This window comes from Nyctereutes procyonoides, unplaced genomic scaffold (genome assembly GCF_905146905.1).
Source record: "Nyctereutes procyonoides isolate TBG_1078 unplaced genomic scaffold, NYPRO_anot_genome, whole genome shotgun sequence".
In the NCBI taxonomy this organism is placed as follows: Eukaryota; Metazoa; Chordata; class Mammalia; order Carnivora; family Canidae; genus Nyctereutes; species Nyctereutes procyonoides.
In genome coordinates, this window is record NW_026575121.1 from 9,008,240 (window position 1) to 9,027,433 (window position 19,194).

The 19,194-nt window shown below is 42.7% G+C and overlaps 1 protein-coding gene across 2 annotated transcripts in view; it reads left to right on the forward strand.

Annotated features, from left to right (window-relative positions):
• VWA8 (von Willebrand factor A domain containing 8) overlaps window positions 1-19,194 on the forward strand; it is a 342,943-nt gene that overhangs the window by 309,896 nt on the left and 13,853 nt on the right. For both annotated transcript variants that reach the window (XM_055335701.1, XM_055335702.1), the window contains 2 exons: window positions 12,026-12,151; window positions 13,853-14,011. In XM_055335701.1, the coding sequence (XP_055191676.1) occupies window positions 12,026-12,151; window positions 13,853-14,011 (285 nt within the window). The remainder of the gene's footprint in view (window positions 1-12,025; window positions 12,152-13,852; window positions 14,012-19,194) is intronic.

The following is a 19,194-nucleotide window of genomic DNA, read 5'->3' on the forward strand; positions in this document are numbered from 1 at the left end:
AAGAAAGGGAACGTTGTTGCCACTCCTGTTAATGTCGGCTTCAGCGTGTGCATCTGTTGCAGCTGTGGCTCTCTTCTCAACTAAGATAGCCATCACTGGTGACCTCCCTTTGCTTCTTGACTGGATTCTATATGGGATATCATAGAGTCCTGGTTATTGGGCCTTTTATGAATCAATGGCAAGAATTTTCTCATTAGAATAGAGTCTATCATAACTTCAATTATACTGGTTCAGAATCGGAATCTGATTCCAGCGTTCCCTAACAAAAGAAAATATCCCTTCCACAAAAGCCACTGATTGTAATCATATCTTCTCTCCAGCGTTTTGCTAATCTACAATCAGTAATTTCATTCTTGGGCTAAACTAAATTAGCCTTTCTCTGATTGCTTTGGCTAGCATGATATCTCCATGAACCACCAATTATGTTCCTTTTGTTTCCTCTAGGAATTCAAAATGAGTTTAGCTGGAGATAAAGAATGTTTTTGAACCATGACGTGTGCCATGCACTGTGCTTGGCACTGAGGGCACAGAGACTCATGGGATGCTGTCCCTGCACTCCAGAAGGCTGAGATTTGAGGAGTAGGGAAAACAGGCACCCAAACAACAGATCATTCCAGTTGAATATGGTAGGCGTCTGGGTAGACAGACGCATAGAATGCAGTGGAAGCCCAGGGGAAAGGGATTCTAGGATCTATTTTTCAGGAAAGGATCCATGAGCTGGCTCTTGAAAAATACACAAGTATTAGCCAGTTAAAGGAAAGTGAACACAGTGCCCCAGCAGAGAATATGGCAGAGACAAAGGCATGACACTATGCTGCCTCAGGTGTGAGCTGAGGACCAACCCTCAGTGTGAGCAGGATTCCACTTGGTGTAAAATGCACCCAAAGACTTGGAGCTAAGAGACAGGTAGGTGTCAGGCAAGGAACTTAGAGTTCATTCCTGATCCCCCACTGTATTCATACACAAACAATGGAAAGCATTTCCCCATTCCTTTTATTTAGTTTATAATAACTGTACTTTACCCAGTAGATGTTTGTTGAATATCTCTTTTGCCTAAGGTTTCTTGCCTTCAGACTAACCTGGGAAAGAGGATACATGTGTAGTTGTAGTAGAAGACACAATACAATAAAGGCCACAGCAGTGTTTGAAATAAAATACCGTGTTATATAGACAAACGTGTGAGCAATTTCTGGGCTGTGCAGGTGGAGAAAACTCATGGAGGAAGTGCCGCCATTTGAGCTGGACCATGAAGGAATAGCATAGTTTCAACTGGTAACTTAAGGATGAGGGTGGAAGGACAGTCTTGACCAGAGCTTCTCAAACCTTATGTGGAGAGAGGCCAGGTTTTTTTCATTGATCACAGACTAATACTTTTATAAAATAAAACAGAAATGAATTACCGAAAAAAAAGATATAAAAATGAACGTACAAGATACAAACTCATATTATTTAATATTAGACTCAGCAAACATAAAAGCACTTTGTCAAATTTCCATACCCATTTTTAATGCTTACCATTCACTTCTGTAACCTATTTCGTCATGGACCAGTAGCAACTGCTTATTCACCAAAGGTAGTTGGCATAGCTCTGGTCTAGACAGAAGGAACCTATGAACAGAGCAAGAAGCCTTGAGTACGAGGCTGTTTGGGGAATGGCAAATAGTGCAGAGGGACTAGAGTTCAGAGTTTGGGGATGGAGCTGGGGGCAGTAGGTAGTGGGAGAAAAAATGAGGGAAAAGTGAACCGCCACAGGCCTTGAGCACCATGCTGACCATATTCCATAATAAGGGAGGAGTGTGAACGTGGCTGAGAAAGGGAGTCGTATAGTTGTATCTTCTTTAGGAGGCTTCATAACCATGGAGAGGAAAAGTATCAGAGAAGAGAGAGGTGGGCAAACCCAGAAATCAAATCATTATAGTTATTTCCGATATCCAGGTAAGGAGTGATAAGAACCCGAACCAGGGTAATGGAAGTGAAAATGGAAAGGATGCGACAGTTTGGAGGTAAGACAAGAAGACAGTGACTGACTGAATGTGAGGTGAGGGGAATGGTGAGGTTTCCAAGCCCTAGAGAACAGCAGTAGGGAAGCCAGGAAGAAGAGAGGCTTGTGGAGAAAGCAAATGTTTGGTTTGGATGTTATCAGGGTTTCTCACTCCTGGGACACCTTTGTATAAAAATGTCAAGCCTGATATTTGAAGATTTTAAGATGTGAATCTGGAGTTCAGGAGCAAGGTTAGGACCAGAGAGGGTGCATATCTATAAACACATCTGCGTCCTCATTCTTAAGGGCATCTGTATAGAAGCAGCCCAAGCCAAGAGAAGAGGTGTGTTGATGAAGGTGCGAGTACGGAGCAAAGGAAGAGGAGAGGTGGGACCAGCCACATCAGGGAACGTCTGCATTTTGAGGAGAGTACTAAAATGCCAGTTACTCTTTTTAGCACCCAAATGGCTCATCACTCAGCACATGACATTAGCGGCCATAAGGGGACAACTTCAACCAAGTGCAGCCTAGAAATACAGTCCTGCCTTCTAGGCTGCTTGAACACAGGCATCTGACTCAGTTTTCGCTGGATGACCATGAAAATGTTAAAATAACAAAAAGCTGTAAGCAGTGAAAAACCGTATTACAGTAGAAATTACTAAAGAGTGCTAGTGACTTGCAAGAAGCTTTGAAGAATTTGTGCTGAATGGAGTATGATGAGACCCTATGAATGATAGTACTAGCGACAACTCAAAAACCTCCCTAAGAAATAGCATTACTAGCCAGGAAGGGCATGAAACCCAACCGAATCCAACTGAGCTCCCTTGCATGGAGAGGCGGGAATAGAAGCCCTAAAGCTGGGCAGCCCAAGTGGCTCAGCGGTTTAGCACCACCTTTGGTCCAGGGCCTGATCCTGGAGACCCGGGATCAAGTCCCACATCACGCTCCCTGCATGGAGCCTGCTTCTCCCTCTGCCTGTGTCTCTGCATCTCTCTCTCTCTGTCTATCTCTGTCTCTCATGAATAAGCAAATAAAATTCTTTAAAAATAAAAAAAAAAAGAAGCCCTGAAGCTGGTGAGCAGCAGATCACTTGACCTCCATTTTGTCTCTGCCAAGCAGCAGCAATTGAAAGCAGCAACACTGGGAGCAGTGGGGGTGGGGAGGTCTAGGTTTTCAGCGGTGGCTACGACAAACAGAAGGCTGGAGAGGGAATAACACCGGGAAAGGGGCCAGACCAGCCTTAACTTATACTTGGCTTGAAGATGAGATCAAACAAATGCCAAGTGGCCCCGTTGCGATGGCTTTTCCAAACAAAGTAAGAAATGATGTGGAGATGAAGTTCTCATGCTGGGACTGTCCACAATTCCAGCTCCTTCCCTACTGAGTTCTTGAGCTAAGTGGTGTAGATTTAGTTCAACTAAGAACACCAGTTTAAAATCTTCCAGGATGGGCAGCCCGGGTGGCTCAGCGGTTTAGTGCCTGCCTTTGGCCCAGGGCGTGATCCTGGAGACCCGGGATCGAGTCCCACATCGGGCTCCCTGCATGGAGCCTGCTTCTCCCTCTGCCTGTGTCTCTGCCTCTGTGTGTGTGTGTGTGTGTGTGTGTGTCGTCTCTCACGAATAAATAAATAAAATCTTCCAGGAGAACTCTAGTGATAACAAAGTGGCGAGTCTGTGCAAGCAAGGAGAGTCTATTCCAAATCTGTTCCTCAATGGTTTTGTACAGCCATCTCATCATTCAAGAGTAGGGACACCCAAAAGTGAAGTAACACAGGGTCTATGGGATGATTCTGCCGGGAGGGAGAGTAACAAGCATTCCAAGGTGTAGAGGAAGATGCTTCTGCTGGGCTGGAGTGCTTTCTTCAGAAACTAGATTTCTAGAAAACATCTGCTTTGTGTTCTCATAATTCAAAGAAACTTGAAGTATGTGAAGTAAGACATGAATTTAAAAAGGTCTGGCTAAGAAGCAAGCAGGAATAATAAGGGAGTTGAATGCAGTAAGGAAAGATTATTAAAAAAAAAAAAAACAACTAAAAATGCAGTGCCAAAACTGAAATCTGAAAGTAGAGGAAGCAGCCTCAATCTAGTCGTAAGTCTAAGTACCAACGTGAATGGAAACTTAAATTATTATTCCAGTCTGTAGAGGAAACAAAGAGATAAAAAACCAAAGGAAAGCTGATCAATAAAAACAGAGCAGAGAGCTAACACACACAGAGCCATGAGCCATTGCCATAAGTAGAACCTTGGCACATGGTGCGTGTTCAGTAAATACATGCCGACTGAGCCTATGGTATTCCCAGAGAGGATCAAAAAGAACACATAAACAAGAAGAGAAGTAGCAACAACAAGGACAACAAAAACCTGTACTGAGCTGAAGACAGGCTTGAGTCTATGATGAAAAACACGTCACACAGGACCAGGTGAAAGTAATAAAAAGAAATGAGCACCTCACCACGGCTTCATGGAGCTCTAACGTTCCCCAAAGAAAATATCCTAAAAGCATACCAGCAGATAAAAAATAAGCTATTGTTAGAAAAATGTTCATCTTACATTAGTTGTCTCTGAAACGCTGAATGCCAGAAGATAGTAACAGAATACCTGCAGGAAGGGGGTGGGGGTGAGATGTGACCTGAGAATTCTATACTCAGCCAAAGTACAAGGAGACAGAAAGACACTTTCAGATATTCAGAGCCTTAAAAATATATGTCATTTAAGTACTCTTTTTGAAAATAATTTTGAAATAAATATGTATACACATATGTGCATGCACACACACACGTATATATAAATATTCCAGCCAATTAAGGGAATTAGAATTCTTTAAGAACAGGAAATTCGGGCAGCCCCGGTGGCGCAGCGGTTTAGCGCCGCCTGCAGCCCAGGGCGTGATCCTGGAGACCCTGGATCGAGTCCCATGTCGGGCTCTCTGTATGGTGCCTGCTTCTCCCTCTGCCTGTGTCTCTGCCTCTCTCTCTCTGTCTCTATGAATAAATAAATAAAATCTTAAAAAAAAAAAAAACAGGAAATTCATGGTATAAAAGAACTCTCAGTGAACCCCAGAATCAGTTAAACGAAGAATCAAGTCTAAATAATTGTGGTAAATATGTTTCACAGAAAGCTCAAATACCAAGGATAATGCTTTGAAAAAGATACACAATATTTTAAAAAGCGAAATAATAGTGAGCGGGGTCTCAATTCTCACAGTTATCTCACAAATTAAGCAAAAATCAGGAAGGTGATAGGAGGGAGAGAAGGAAGCAAAAAGTGTGATAATTCCATTTCAGTCCCAAAAAATAACTAAAGAGGTCAGTCGGGCGTCTAAAAATTTAATCACACCAGCATTTTTTTAACGCATTTGCTGCAAATTACATGTTTTTCATAAAGATTCTTCTGATTCCTGCGTGGAGAGGGGATCATGGGGCAAGGGAAGAAGCAGGGAGGCCAGGCGGAGGGCCATGGCAGTGGCCCAGGCGAGAGAGAAAGGCGCTGGCACTGGGGACAGGGGGACAGGCTTGGAAATGGGAAGAGACGGTAGATGCGGAGAACCTAGAACATTTGCCAGCGCACTAGACGTGAGCTGTGAGACAAAGAGGAGGCAGAGATGCCTGTGGGCCTGTGGCCTGAACAGCCCAGAGGATGGGGAGAGGGGCTGTCTTTTACTGAGATGAGGTCCACTGGGGAATCAGGGCCAGCTGGATCTAGAGCGCAATTTGAACCTGTAAGTTGCCAGCTGTAACATGCACACTGCTACGTGTGGTTCCTGGCTCCTTGGAGGTAAAAAAAAAAAAAATTTATATATATATATATATATATATATATATATATATATATATATATTTCATGAAGAAAAGACAAAATTGTTTTTATTCATAAAAACAAGTTATAAAATGACAGTACGTTGTGACCCAAAGTCATAGTTTCAGTTCACATCAGCAAACGGGAGAGCAAACTCTTCTAACCAGGGTCGTCTTTGTTAAGTACATGAATCACCGTTTAATCTTGCAGTGAGATGTCACTTCAGGAAACAGGGAACTCCTTAAAATAGGAAGGTCTGTGTCTTCTCTTTTCTGAGCAACACTGTTTCATCATATAGAGCAGCTAGCAACCTAACAGATATGTAGAAAAATCTTTTTAGCTATGTCAAAATACTGAGAACCACAAAGAAAAATGTTTTGTTTCCACTGACTTATCATGTGCTATCTTGTAGTTACTGTGCCCAAGTTTCCCTGAATCCAGCATCTTATTTTTTAAGGTGCAGATTAATAGCATAATTAATAGCAAATTAGTAAGTATATGTTGGTTGAACACAAAGAAATGTTAAGAATAACAAGAGCTAATGCTTAATAAAAGAATCACTGCTCCCAGGTATCCTCAAATATCCATTTACACTTATTCATTCACACAAGAAGTGTTTACTGATGATCATCTGTATGTTTTATTCTGTAGAATGTATGTGCTTTCTTTTTTTTTTTTTTTTAATTTATGATAGTCACACACAGAGAGAGAGAGAGAGGCAGAGACACAGGCAGAGGGAGAAGCAGGCTCCATGCACCTGGAGCCTGACGTGGGACTCGATCCTGGGTCTCCAGGATCGCGCCCTGGGCCAAAGGCAGGCGCCAAACCACTGCGCCACCCAGGGATCCCTGTATGTGCTTTCTATAAAAATTGCTACTTAAGTCTTTCTGATCCCCTCATTAAATAAATTCTGAAGGAATAATAAAAAAATTGGCTTACTTGGAGAGTTTAGGAGTTTAGGTAAAGGAAGTCTTAATACCACAACCCAGATAAGTGAAGACTCAAGATTAATCAGAATACTTTCGGTGCTGAAATCACAAGATCGAGTGTCACAAACCACAAGATAATTGGTTTTTCAAGTGTATTCCTCCTAATATCCTCCTTGCTCGGATGAGTGTGGATGTACTTTCCGGTTAGCCAGTTATTTCCCAGAAAATAAATTAACCAGACTATGTCATCCACTGAGCATTTCAGTGAGTCTAAGTGTTCTTTACATGAACATAATAAAACTGTATTTCTTTTCTAGAAAATCTGTAACATAGATTTTTACTAGTGAAACCTAGCTTTATATATAATAAATTCTCATTAGTATGAATTTATTGTATAATACAAAACAGATGGACATTTATAAGAATACTTCATGTAATAGGAATATACTCTAAAGCTCATGTTTGGACCTTTGTTATCAATAAAAGCATGACTTTAAATCCAGTAAGAACTTACTAGTTAAGGATGCATTTCAGTGAGTCCCACAAAATACACGTTCCATAATAATGAATATTTCTGTTCCAGCCCACAGTAAATTTTTAAAGTGCTCCTGCTCCCGCTGCTTGCCTCCAGGACTATCCATTCTGACAGGCCTCTTCCTGTTTTGAGTTTCCAAAAATTGGTGGGCTGGCTATATGGCAGATAATAAACTATCTGCCCATATTAATCTGCAAGTTCTAGACTTGAAAACTAATGAATAGTGCTACTATTGTAAAAATGTCTTTGTGCCCGATCGCTCTGGATCAAAAGACCTAGTACATACTTTGACTTCTCAAAAACAAAAACTACTGATTCGTGTTCCTAAAATATCAATGACAAGCAGAACCAAAATTCATTTTTCCACAGATAAAAATAAAAAAGGAAGGGAATATGCTACATACACCCACCAAAATGGCAATTTTTTTTTTTTTGAAAGCCATCAATATCAAGTGGTGGTGAGGCCATGAGCAGATGAAACCTTCATACTGGTCATGGGAATGTAAATTGGAAAAAACACTTTGAAAAACTGTTTAGCAGTATCTACTAAAGCTGAAACGTATCCAGGGTCCCTGCCCAACAGAAATACACACATGTGCTCCAAGGGACATGCTTAGGAAACACTCCCGGTGGCATTATTCTTAATAGCCCCAAAGTGGAAACAATGCCATTGTAGAATGGAGAAATTGTGACAAAATCCTAGGATTGAATATCACTCCAGCAGTGAGCGACAATAAAGAGCTGCTACACACAGCAGCATGGGTAACCTGACAGCAACGGTGTTGAGCCAGAGAAGCCAGACACAAAAGAGCACATACTGTGTGACTCCATTTTTATGAAGTCCAAAGCCAGGCACACCTAATCCACGCTAATAGAAATCAGAATAGGAAGTTACCTGTGGCAGAGGGAGGGTAAATTCCAGAAGGAGCCCTGGGGGGCCGTGGGGGTACAGGTGGTTACATGGGGTGTTCACTTCTAAAGTTCACTGAGCTCTTAAGATTGATGCACTTGACTGTTATATAAGTGTATTATACTTAAATTTTAAAATTTGACCCCCCCCAAAAAAAGAAAGGGATAGCAGATTTATTTTTAAAAAGTATATTGCCTCCCTCACTCTCACCCCAAATTTTACTATTCTTTTCTTCTTTTGGCACACACAGTGGAAATAGTCTTCAACCCAGAATGTACCTTAAGGGGTGATAATCATATCTAGGGAAAGAAGCAACATCTGCATGAGAAAATCAAGACCTAAAATCCCTAGTTTCTTCCATGATGGTGAATCCAGAGATAGCAGACAAGTATAATGTTCTAAGGGAAAAGTAAGCATTTTATGATTCTGTAGCCTCCTTAGCAGGGACAATTATAGGCCCTCTAAAGGATCCCCTTTTATCCTTTTTACTAATTATTAGCAAAAGAATTCTGCAGTGCTGCTGGCCTAGTTGTTAACAAACCTACTGAATCAAAAACTGTTACCAAACCTACTGAATCAAAAACCACTTTTTTTTTAATTTTTATGTATTTATGATAGTCACACACAGAGAGAGAGAGAGAGGAGGGGGGGGGCAGAGACATAGGCAGAGGGAGAAGCAGGCTCCATGCACCGGGAGCCCGACATGGGATTCAATCCCGGGTCTCCAGGATCGCGCCCTGGGCCGAAGGCAGGCGCCAAACCACTGCACCACCCAGGGATCCCAAAAACCACTTTTTTTTATCAAGATGCCTGAGTTATTTGTATGCACATTAAAGCTCTCTATAACCTGCAAGCTAGTCTCAAAACTATATTTCATAAAAAAAATGAAAGGATATTTTTAAATCCTTTTGAGAAAAAAGAACTTATTTTTGTTTTCAATTATCAAAGTCATGAGTTCATTATATGAAAATTGAAGGAGCGCCATGGGTAGTTCATTCGTTTAAGTGTCCCAACTCTTGATCCACACAAGTCTTGGGCTCAGGGCTGTGGAATTGAACCCCGTGTCAGGCTCCCCACTCTGCATGGGAGTCTACTTGAGGTTCTCTCCCTCCCCCCCCACCCCAACTCATGTGCAGGCATGTGCTCTCTCACTCTCGAAAGGAAGGAAGGAAGGAAGGAAGGAAGGAAGGAAGGAGGAGGGAGGAAGGAAGGAAGGAAGAGAGGTAGGATATTGTATAAAAATTAAGGGAAGAAAGTATCACCCATAATTTCACAAGCCCAAATTAACCATGATTATTAATATTTTTGTTTTCTCCCATATATTTTTCCTTGCATGTATATGATGCACATACATATACATTGAGATAATACTGTATGGACATGTTTTTATATGTTTATCACGTAACATTTTAGGGTAGCAATCAACTTTCTGCCAGTGAATTTTTATCAAACGCCAGCTATGTATCAGGAACCATTCTAGGTGCTGCAGTGGGTTACGTAAGTTATGCCATAAACCTGACTTGCTAATGGAGTACATAGATAGTAGAGGCAAAGAGGTAAATAATACATTTGGAAACAATGATAAGTATGAAGAAAGTAAAAAAGAGCTACAAAGTGACACAGTGCTTTTTTTTTTTCTTGTCTAATAACCCATGCTCATGATCGGACCTCGTCGATTCCTTTAGGATTAACGTGTACTTTCTAGCCTTCTCGGAAACTGTGATGCGCCCTACATTTCCTATTTGGTTAAACCGAGAGTTCCATATTATATTTAGTTGAATTACATCCCACTGGAAACTGAACAGCTTCCCTTGAACTTCTTCGATGCCGTTGCCTTGTCAGTGCATTGATGAAACGTCGAAAATAGAAACTTAGTGATGACAGTGGCACGGCTGTTACGTGACATGTCACGTAATCTTGTTTCTGTTGTAATCCCGTCTTCCTCTTAAACCCAGCCCTAGAACCCACCTTCCGTGCTGCTTTGATGACAGCTAACTATTGCTACCGCATTCTCTTGTACTTTCTGCAGTGCTTATTTTCCCAGCCTAGACTGGTCTGTGAGGGCCTGTCCTCACCTATGAAAGGCATTAGAAGCCAGTGCTCTGCAATGTGGTATCTCCAAGAATCATAGAGTCTTGGGATTGAAAGGTACTTCAGTGTGCACCCCAATCACGTCTCCTTGCACAAAGTATCCTGGAAACTTGCAGAATGATCCACTCCAGGCATCAGGCATGACAAGGAAGAGGAAATAGGAGTCAGGTCCCAATGACCGCTGCAGGGGAGGGAGCCTGAGAGGGTCAGCACTGTGTGGTCACGCTTGTCTCTCTGATCCATAGCCCAGTGGGAAAGGATTCTAGAAGACTCTGCTCACCCCTTCCTCCTACCACCTGTAGCTGCATTGTATCGCAGAGTTCCATGAGCTCGTTGAGCTATGCTCTGATGAATCCTACTTTTCCGTAAGATCATGGTGCTCTTACCAAGAACGCACATTAGAAAAGAACGTAGTTCCAAGGGGTGCGTATAAGATAATTCCTGGAATTAACTGCCCACCAAATATAATATCTTTATGCTGGTGGCTTAGGAGCATCTCTGTCTTTAGTTCATGTTCACGTTAATACTTTTGTATTCAAATGAGGGAATTTTGCACCTGTTTGCAGCAAGGGTATCAAGAACAAGAAATTAAGTAGTCCAGCCTAGAGCTTCTTTGTGTAGTGGTTGGTCTGCCCCTGATGTAGATACCAGCTGCCCAAAGCTTGGCTTTGCATTTTCCACGACGGCCACCTCCATGACGCAGTGATGGAAGTGTGCTTAAATTAATGTGGACTTAGTTGCCCATAATGTGCCCCATTTGATGATGAGATGACGATGATGATGATGACGATAGCCCCTGACACAGATACCCAGGCCCTTCCTCAACCAGTCCCACATAGTATCTCACTGACTCCTCACAATAACTCCAAGCAAGAATTGGTGTTATCTTTATTTTAGAAATGAGGACACTGAAATGCAGAGAGGTTAAGTAACTTGCTTGAGGTCAGATATCTGATCACAGTGAAGGGAGGATTGGGACCAGGCTGTCTGACTCAAAAGCACATGATCTTAACTGGCACTCTCATTTGCACACATAAAAATTTTCTAGCCATTCTTTCCCACTTCTTAATGTAAATTCAGTCATTGGCTATAACAAACCCATGCCTTGACTGACATATTGTCATTCTTGACTGTTTAACCACCATCTTGGTCCACCTGGCATAGTTATAAGTCATGGTAGGTAAGAAAATATTCTGTGGAAATGCCTTGGGAAAAGTAATTCCGAAGATTTCTGATGAGTGAGACATGGGGGACACGACATGTTCATGAACTATTGTTTTCAGCTGTTTCCCCTTGCACCATAAGTCACAGAGAACTCAAATAACTTCTTTTCCAAAAGGAAAAGTTCTGAAGCTCACGTTTTCTCTGTGCTTGCAGACAAAGTTAACAAGTTCAAGCTGATTATTGTGTTACTTAAGAAATTCGCTAAAAGTACCGTGACAGAAAATGCATAAGAAATGTGTCACCGCTACATTTCTGGATTTTGCACGTCTCTCCAAGGGCTCATTTGCACACTGCTTTCCCATTTTTACGTGCTTTGAGTGAGTTCATTTTATCATTCCATGTGTTAAAACGATTAAAATTGGCAAAATCTACATAAAGGGCATTCTTTGTCAGCGGAGCAGAAGCCAGTCCATTTATGAAACTGTGTTTATGCAAAAACATCCCTTATTTGAAAAGATCCCAGGTGTGTTTCCTGTTCTTCATGCAGTAAGGGTGTCAAGTATCCTCCAGAAGTAACTAAAATAAGGATTTGTGTGTGCGTGTGTGTTTGTGTCCTCGTAGGCTAAAGGTAAAGAAAGACAGTGGCTAAGACACCAAGCTACAGGGGAACTGGATGATGCCAAGATCATTGAGGGGCTGACTGGAGAAAAAGCCATCTACAAACGCCGGGGTGAGCTGGAGCCACAGGTAAGCGATGGTGAACTCATCACCTCGGGTCTATGGAGTTCAGCCTTCTTTACAAACAGATGCTTTCTTGGGTTGCCATCTTTGTCAAAACATCATAAACTCTAAATATGGCAACCAGATCTCCTGCCAGGGCCTTCCATCCGCAGAATCCAGCTAGCAGCTGGGAGAAAGGCCCCTGCCCTCCTTGCAGATCAGTTCCTAAGACACAGAGCAGGAGCCTCCCTGGAGGGGAAACTGAAGACACTCAGTTTCCATGAACCCTGGAGGATTATGCTGGTAAAAACCCTGAAGCAATCTTAGTGGTTTCCTCCTGGCCTTTTACTTTAAAGGTCTATACCCATCCTAAACCTGAAGACAATTTTAGAAAATAAGAAACTCTCCCTTAAATAATTCCAGCTGTAGTATGTAGAGCTTTAGACAGCCCTAATATTAAAAATTTGCAATAAGGTGGCAAAAATAAAATGGCAGTGGGTGAAATATTGCATCTCTCCTCTCGAGGGCTCTGTGGTCCCCGACCCCCCTGAATAACCAGAACTGCCGAGCAGCCCCTGAGAGCTGAGGGTGCAGTGACTGGTGGGGAAGAGTAAGTAGTCACTTACTCCACTTAAATGTTTATTCAGAGAGGCTCTTTTGGTAATTTGGGCAGTACTCACTTCTGTGTCATTGGCATGAGTCAACAACAACTGCTTTCTTTACTGATTCATCGCGGTCAACAAATGTGTTCAGATCTATCTGAATCGAGAGTGGTCATGGAAGCATATGTGGCACTGTTCTTAATTCAGGCCGACTCAACCAGTTTTTAAGAAATATACTGAATTTTGTCTGAAATCATTGCGCTCAAATACCCACACTATGTTTGTTAAATTACTAACTGTGCTCATTAGCTTTCATACATGTCAGCAAGTGTTTAATGACAGGATAATCTGGAATTTCTCTTCTTCCTTTTTTCCTGTAAGTAAAACTGACAAACAGACTTTTGTTTTTAATTCTGCCCATTGGCAGGCATGAGTTCAAAATCAAACTGAAACCCACAGGAGTTTCACATTTTAATCGACACTTGTCACTCAACAGCAACTGGATGCCACTTTCATGCTTTAACTGCCAAGACAAGTAAAGAGGAGTAGTAATGCAGTAACTGGAAGGAAGAGAAACCTGAAAGCTTACCAGTAACAGAAAACACTGAAGAAATATATTCCCTCGGTTCTTTGCCAGACCCCCTCTCACACATAACCTTGTTTCAGAAATCTGACATTTCTTATGGGAAAATGATTTGCAGGTCACTACATAACAGGTAGGAGTAAAATTGATGTGGCCTTCCAAAATAACTCAATCTTGCTAGTGTAACTGACTCCAAGGCATGACAGGAAAATGACATGTTGGGGTTTCAATCTTTCCAGATTATTATTTTTGAGAATAATAGCCTCAGTCAGGCAGTTTTACTAGACTAGGCTGGGCCTTGAAAGGACCATATTCGAAAGGAAAATCTTTCCCATATGGCCCCAGCTACCAGCACAAGTCTGAGATTCCATTTACTGAAATACAATCCTTTCCACCTGCAGGGACAGCCTTATGCAATGCCCAGCCCACAGCTGATGTGTGTGCCCCGTGGCTAGCCCTCTGGAGCCTCTGTTGAGACCCTCAGAATAGCGACCAGGGATGGTTTTCTGGTTCACAAGGCTCTTCTGTTGTTCCCTCCCTCAGCTGGGCAGCCCCCAACAGAAACCCAAGCGCCTGCGCCTGGTGGTAGATGTATCTGGCAGCATGTACCGCTTTAACGGGGTGGATGGCCGGCTGGAGCGCTCAATGGAGGCCGTGTGTATGGTCATGGAAGCCTTCGAGAACTACGAGGAGAAGTTCAAGGTATGGCATGGACTAAAGATGGCGAGAAGCGTCACTGACCACATCTGCCCAAGGGTCACCTCAAGTTAGGGCGTGATGATGGACAGGTGGGTGTGAGCTCCACCTGCGTGGACAGACATCATGTCCTTATCAGCTCCCTTACCAGCACAGAGAAAGAGAACCCTTTGTTCTATGTGCCCTCATCATCAGAAAATAATACTGTAATTTAAAGGACTAGCGATTTCTGTAGAAGAAAGCACTGCACTTTACAAGGGTATGATGTTAGTCATGTTATGGAGTAAAACCAGCATTTAGAAACACCACAGGTCTCTTCCCCGAATTTCCCAGAGCCGCCATCTTCATCCCAATTCCCTGCACACCCTATTCTTGCCCCATCACCAAGCAGACAGCCTCCCAAGCTATGAGGACATCCTCAAGGAGCCCAGATCGCAGCCTTGCTTTGCCTATCCACGTTCGCAAGGATTACACGTAATAGATGACACCCGCCCCCCAAACGGTGAAGATGGCAACCCTGGGAGAAATGCAGTCTCCCATTTAATCCACATCCATTTTGCTGTTGCACTGTTTGCTCTGCCTCCTGGTCTGAATGTGGAGAAGGGATCCCCCGTAGCCAGGTGACTGCCCATGATGAGCCCATCAGTCCACAAGAGCACCTGCACTTCTGGCCCTTTCTGGAGCAGATAACACGGTCATGTGCTGTGTGGTTATCAGAAGTGGTAGATGTATTTCCATCAGAAGTGGAGAGAAACAGTGTATGTGTAGAGGGTGCACAGTCTCTCCATAGGCATTCTAGATCATCTTCAGGATCGAACACGTCCTTCAGAAATAGGCTCGAGGGCAGCCCCGGTGGCCTAGCGGTTTAGCGCCACCTTTGGCCAGAGGTGAGGTCCTGGAGACCTGGGATCGAGTCCCACGTCAGGCTCCCTGCATGAAGCCTGCTTCTCCCTCTGCCTGTGTCTCTGCCTCTCTCTCTCTCTCTCTCTCTCTCTCTCTCTCTCTCTCTCTCTCTCTGTAACTGTCATGAATAAATAAATAAATAATATTTTAAAAAAAAGAAAGAAATAGGCTCGACATCCCACTTACAGGATTGCTGTCCTGAGGCGTGTCTGTGTATTATGATGGAAACAGATTGGATGGAACCCATCACTTCGTTCCCTTTTAGCCCGTTTTAGAGCTCCAGGTCTCCCAGGGTCCCTCATAGGAAGCTCCACATGAGAGATTCTTTTTAGAATTAAGTGGTAGGAAAAGGCGGCTCGCCAGGCTCTGTACAAGTGCGGGATACAAGCCCACATAGGATGTGGACTTTCACTGTAGGGAACAGCTTTGTTTCCCTTGAAGAACAGGATTGTGTTTCCCGCCGTGATTCATGAAAACCATGGAACTGTTCAGGATTGCCTCGTGGTTTTAGTTGCCAGAGAGCTCAGAGCCAAACTCAAAGACCAGCCATGACAGCCTTCTGTTCTATAGCTTGTGCCCTGGTGTTCAGCCTTTACCTTCCCTGGGCCTTCCCTCCCTTCAGATGTTAAGTTTTTCTTGATTTTGATTTTTTGCTTTTTTTTCTGTTTTATGATTTTCTAGAAAATACTCATTTTGATATATTTTAAATCATTTCTAGTAAGAGGTTGAGTATAATCCCTAAGTCATTTGGACCACAGATGACCAGAGGATACTTAAACATACATCCATCACATCAGCATAAATCTCACTCCATGTTTTAAAACTCTTGGGTTCTGTTACTGTTTAAATCAGCCCATCTGCCTCCTCTGTGAATCTTTTGGTTTTTTTTAAGATTTTATCTATTTACTTATGAAAGACAATGAGAAAGAAGCAGAGACATAGACAGAGGGAGAAGCAGGCTCCGTGTAGGGAGCCCGGTGTGGGACTCGATCCCAGGACCCTGGGATCACACCGTGGGCCAAAGGCAGACACTCAACCACTGAGCCACCCAGATGCCCCTGCCTCTTCTGTAAATCTTGAAGGTCAATGTTCCTCAACTTCCTTTGAGTTATATGGAGATGTTGATCCATTATAGATCATAGTAAACATATCACCATTAAAATTGGCATACATGTTCATACTATCTAGAATAAAATTTCCAGTTAGAAAGAGGATTTCTGTGCCTTTGAGAACTGCTTTTTCTAAGTTTTTTACAAAGATTTTTTTTAAGATTTTATTTATTTATTCATGAGAGACACACAGAGAGAAAGAGAGAGAGAGAGGCAGAGACACACAGGCAGAGAAGCAGGCTCCATGCAGGGAGCCCGACCTGGGATTGATCCCCCATCTCTAGGATCCGCCCCTGGGCCAAAGGTGGCGCTAAACCACTGAGCTGCCCTAGAAAGATATTTTTAGTTCACCAAGAAATCAGTTGACACGGCTCCCCAAGACTGGGTAAAGAATTACACAGAAGGCAGAAGGTGACAAAACTAATGGGGAGTTCAGAGAACCATTCCAATAGCCCGCAGGGAAGTGGTGTGATTATCACAGAGCACACTGATATTTCATTCCATCCCCTACAGTGGTGTGTACAGAGAGACTGATACTTGTCCAATTCTCTCAGTGAAAAGTCTGTTGTTTGGAATGACTCTTTTTTTTTGGGGGGGGGGACGACTCTTAATGAGACTGGATATATCGCACCAAAAAGAAACAGTATCACGGAAATGAGCATTTCCCAGGATGTTGTTTTGTTTCTAATCAATAGTTATCACCCAGTTGTTGCCATAGGACGTACTGGATTTCCATAAAATGGCAAACATAAATTGCATACGTGCTGAGGGCAGAGTACTCTGCTAGGGACAGAGTGTCCTGCCATCCTTGGGTTCATAGCCTAGTGAGGGAGACCCATAAAGACTACCAATTCTGATGGAAGAATCAGCGAGAGACATGTGGTAACAGAGCTCACTCCTCTCCAGACAGCCCCCCCCCCCAAGGCTTCACTCCTAGAATAGTATTTTGCTGATAGTCTTTGGTTCCCACAGTGCAAACCATTTCCTCAGTCTTTATCAGTAAAACCACAGATATATTGAGAAGATAACCATATATTACATTACTATGGTAATATAAACTATTACCAAATCCAGTCACTATTTAGAGCAAGAAATTGTAGCAACACACCAAGATAAGATAAACTTCCTTCGAAGTTTGAAGTATCTTTATCGTTGGGGTTTTTTATGCTATCAGATTCTTAATAGACAGCACTTTAATGGTTTGGGGTCTGTGCATTTTCTTATAAACATACCACTTACATTCACTACGGTTCCTTTAGAACTTTTTGAGGAGCACAGAAAGTCCCCAGTGCATTAAAGTCTTTCCAACAGGGATCCCTGGGTGGTGCAGCGGTTTGGCGCCTGCCTTTGGCCCAGGGCGTCATCCTGGAGACCTGGGATCGAATCCCACGTCAGGCTCCCGGTGCATGGAGCCTGCTTCTCCCTCCGCCTCTGCCTCTCTCTCTCTCTCTCTGTATGACTATCGTAAATAATAAAAAAAAAAAAATCAAATTTAAAAAAAAAAATCTTTCCAACAAAAGGAAAAGACATTAAGGCTTCATAAAACAAGCTCTTTGAAGAAAAGTGATACTGGGACCAGTATGTCAAGGGATGGGGAGGAGGCAGGACAGGGAAAGCACAGGAGTCCCTTTCCTGAAAATTCTTCATGTCCATGGACTTCTGAATGGGGGTTGCTTTTCTAGGTCATTTATTCAGTTTCCTCATTCCTCAGACAGGAAACTAAGACCCAGAAACTTTAAGGACGTTTCCCAAAGTCAGAAGGCCATTTGGAGACAGAATAGGATGGAGCCTGCCCTTCTGTTTGTTTTCCCTTTTTGGCATTTTTGTTTTGTTTTGTTTTTTAAATTTCCCCTTTATTTCCCAATATTTTTATTTTGAAAAAATGTAAACCTACAGAAAAGTGGAAGGAACAGTAAAATGAACACCCATATTGCCTTCGCTTAGTTTCACTAATTGTTGATACTTTCCCTCATTTGCTTTATGCTTCTCTCTAAATATGTACTCTCCTCCTTCCTCTGAATCATCTGAAAGTAAATTATAAATATCATAATGCTTTACCTCCCAATATTTTATTATCCTTCTCCTAACAGTAAGAACAGTCTCTAGCACAACCTCAATACCATTTTCACATCTGAGAAAATTATCAGTAATTCCATAATAGCTGCTAATGTCCAATCCAAATTCACTTTTCCCAACTATCTCAAAGCTGTCTTTTTTTTTATTATTGAACTATAATTACCATGCAGGGTTATATTAGTTCCAGGTGTACAGCATAATGATGCAACAATTCCATACATTACTCAGTGCCTACCACGATAAGCATATCCCCAAAGTGTCTCTTCTAATTGATCCCACCCCCCATCCCCCTAATTGCAATCCAGGATCCAGTAAAAGCCCACTCTTGGTTTTTGGTTGCAGTGTCTCCTTAGCCTCTTTTAATCTGAGGCAGCCATCTCCCCTGTCACTACCCCCTTTCCTTTCGGAGTGGCCACTCTCTTGCAAGTTCAGATCAGTTGTTTGGCAGCATGTCCTTCATCCTGGATTCATCTGGTGGTTTCCTCATAGTGCCATTTATCTTGTCCCAATGTTCCCTGTGTTTCTAGAACTCCTGACAGGCTCCCCCCACCCTGCCCCCACCAGGTGCACTAGAGACTTTGAATCACCTCCAGGCAACATGTTGAAGGTTTTGAGTGGCCACCGGCCACCCTATCTCTGCTGGGGGGGAGGTGTCTCCGGCCTCCTTTGTCGAGGGTAGGAAAGAGGGGGATAGAGCCTACTGCAATTCCCTGAGAGGGTTTTTTGTTTTGTTTTGTTTTGTTTTGTTTTTTGTAATTAAACATGCATAGAAGGTACAAAAAGAGTGAGAGTGTGGCCTCAGTATAAGCCTCTGCCCCCTCTCAGCTCCCACTTCCCCCTCCGGTGGCAGTTGCTGTTAGTGGATTTTTTGTGGTATCTTCTCCATGATATTTGATGCGTGTACATCAAGTGGCAGTGTCCCATTCCCTCTGCTCTGTATCTTTGTACCACATTCAGCTCAACGTGCTACATGTTCTCATTTGCGACAGAAGCATGAGGACTAGGAATACCTACTGTAGGTATGTAACTTTCTCAACAAATATAAAATGATGCATGAGCAAATGACAGTTTTAGGAGTTCCTAGTGAAAAATTTAAATTCC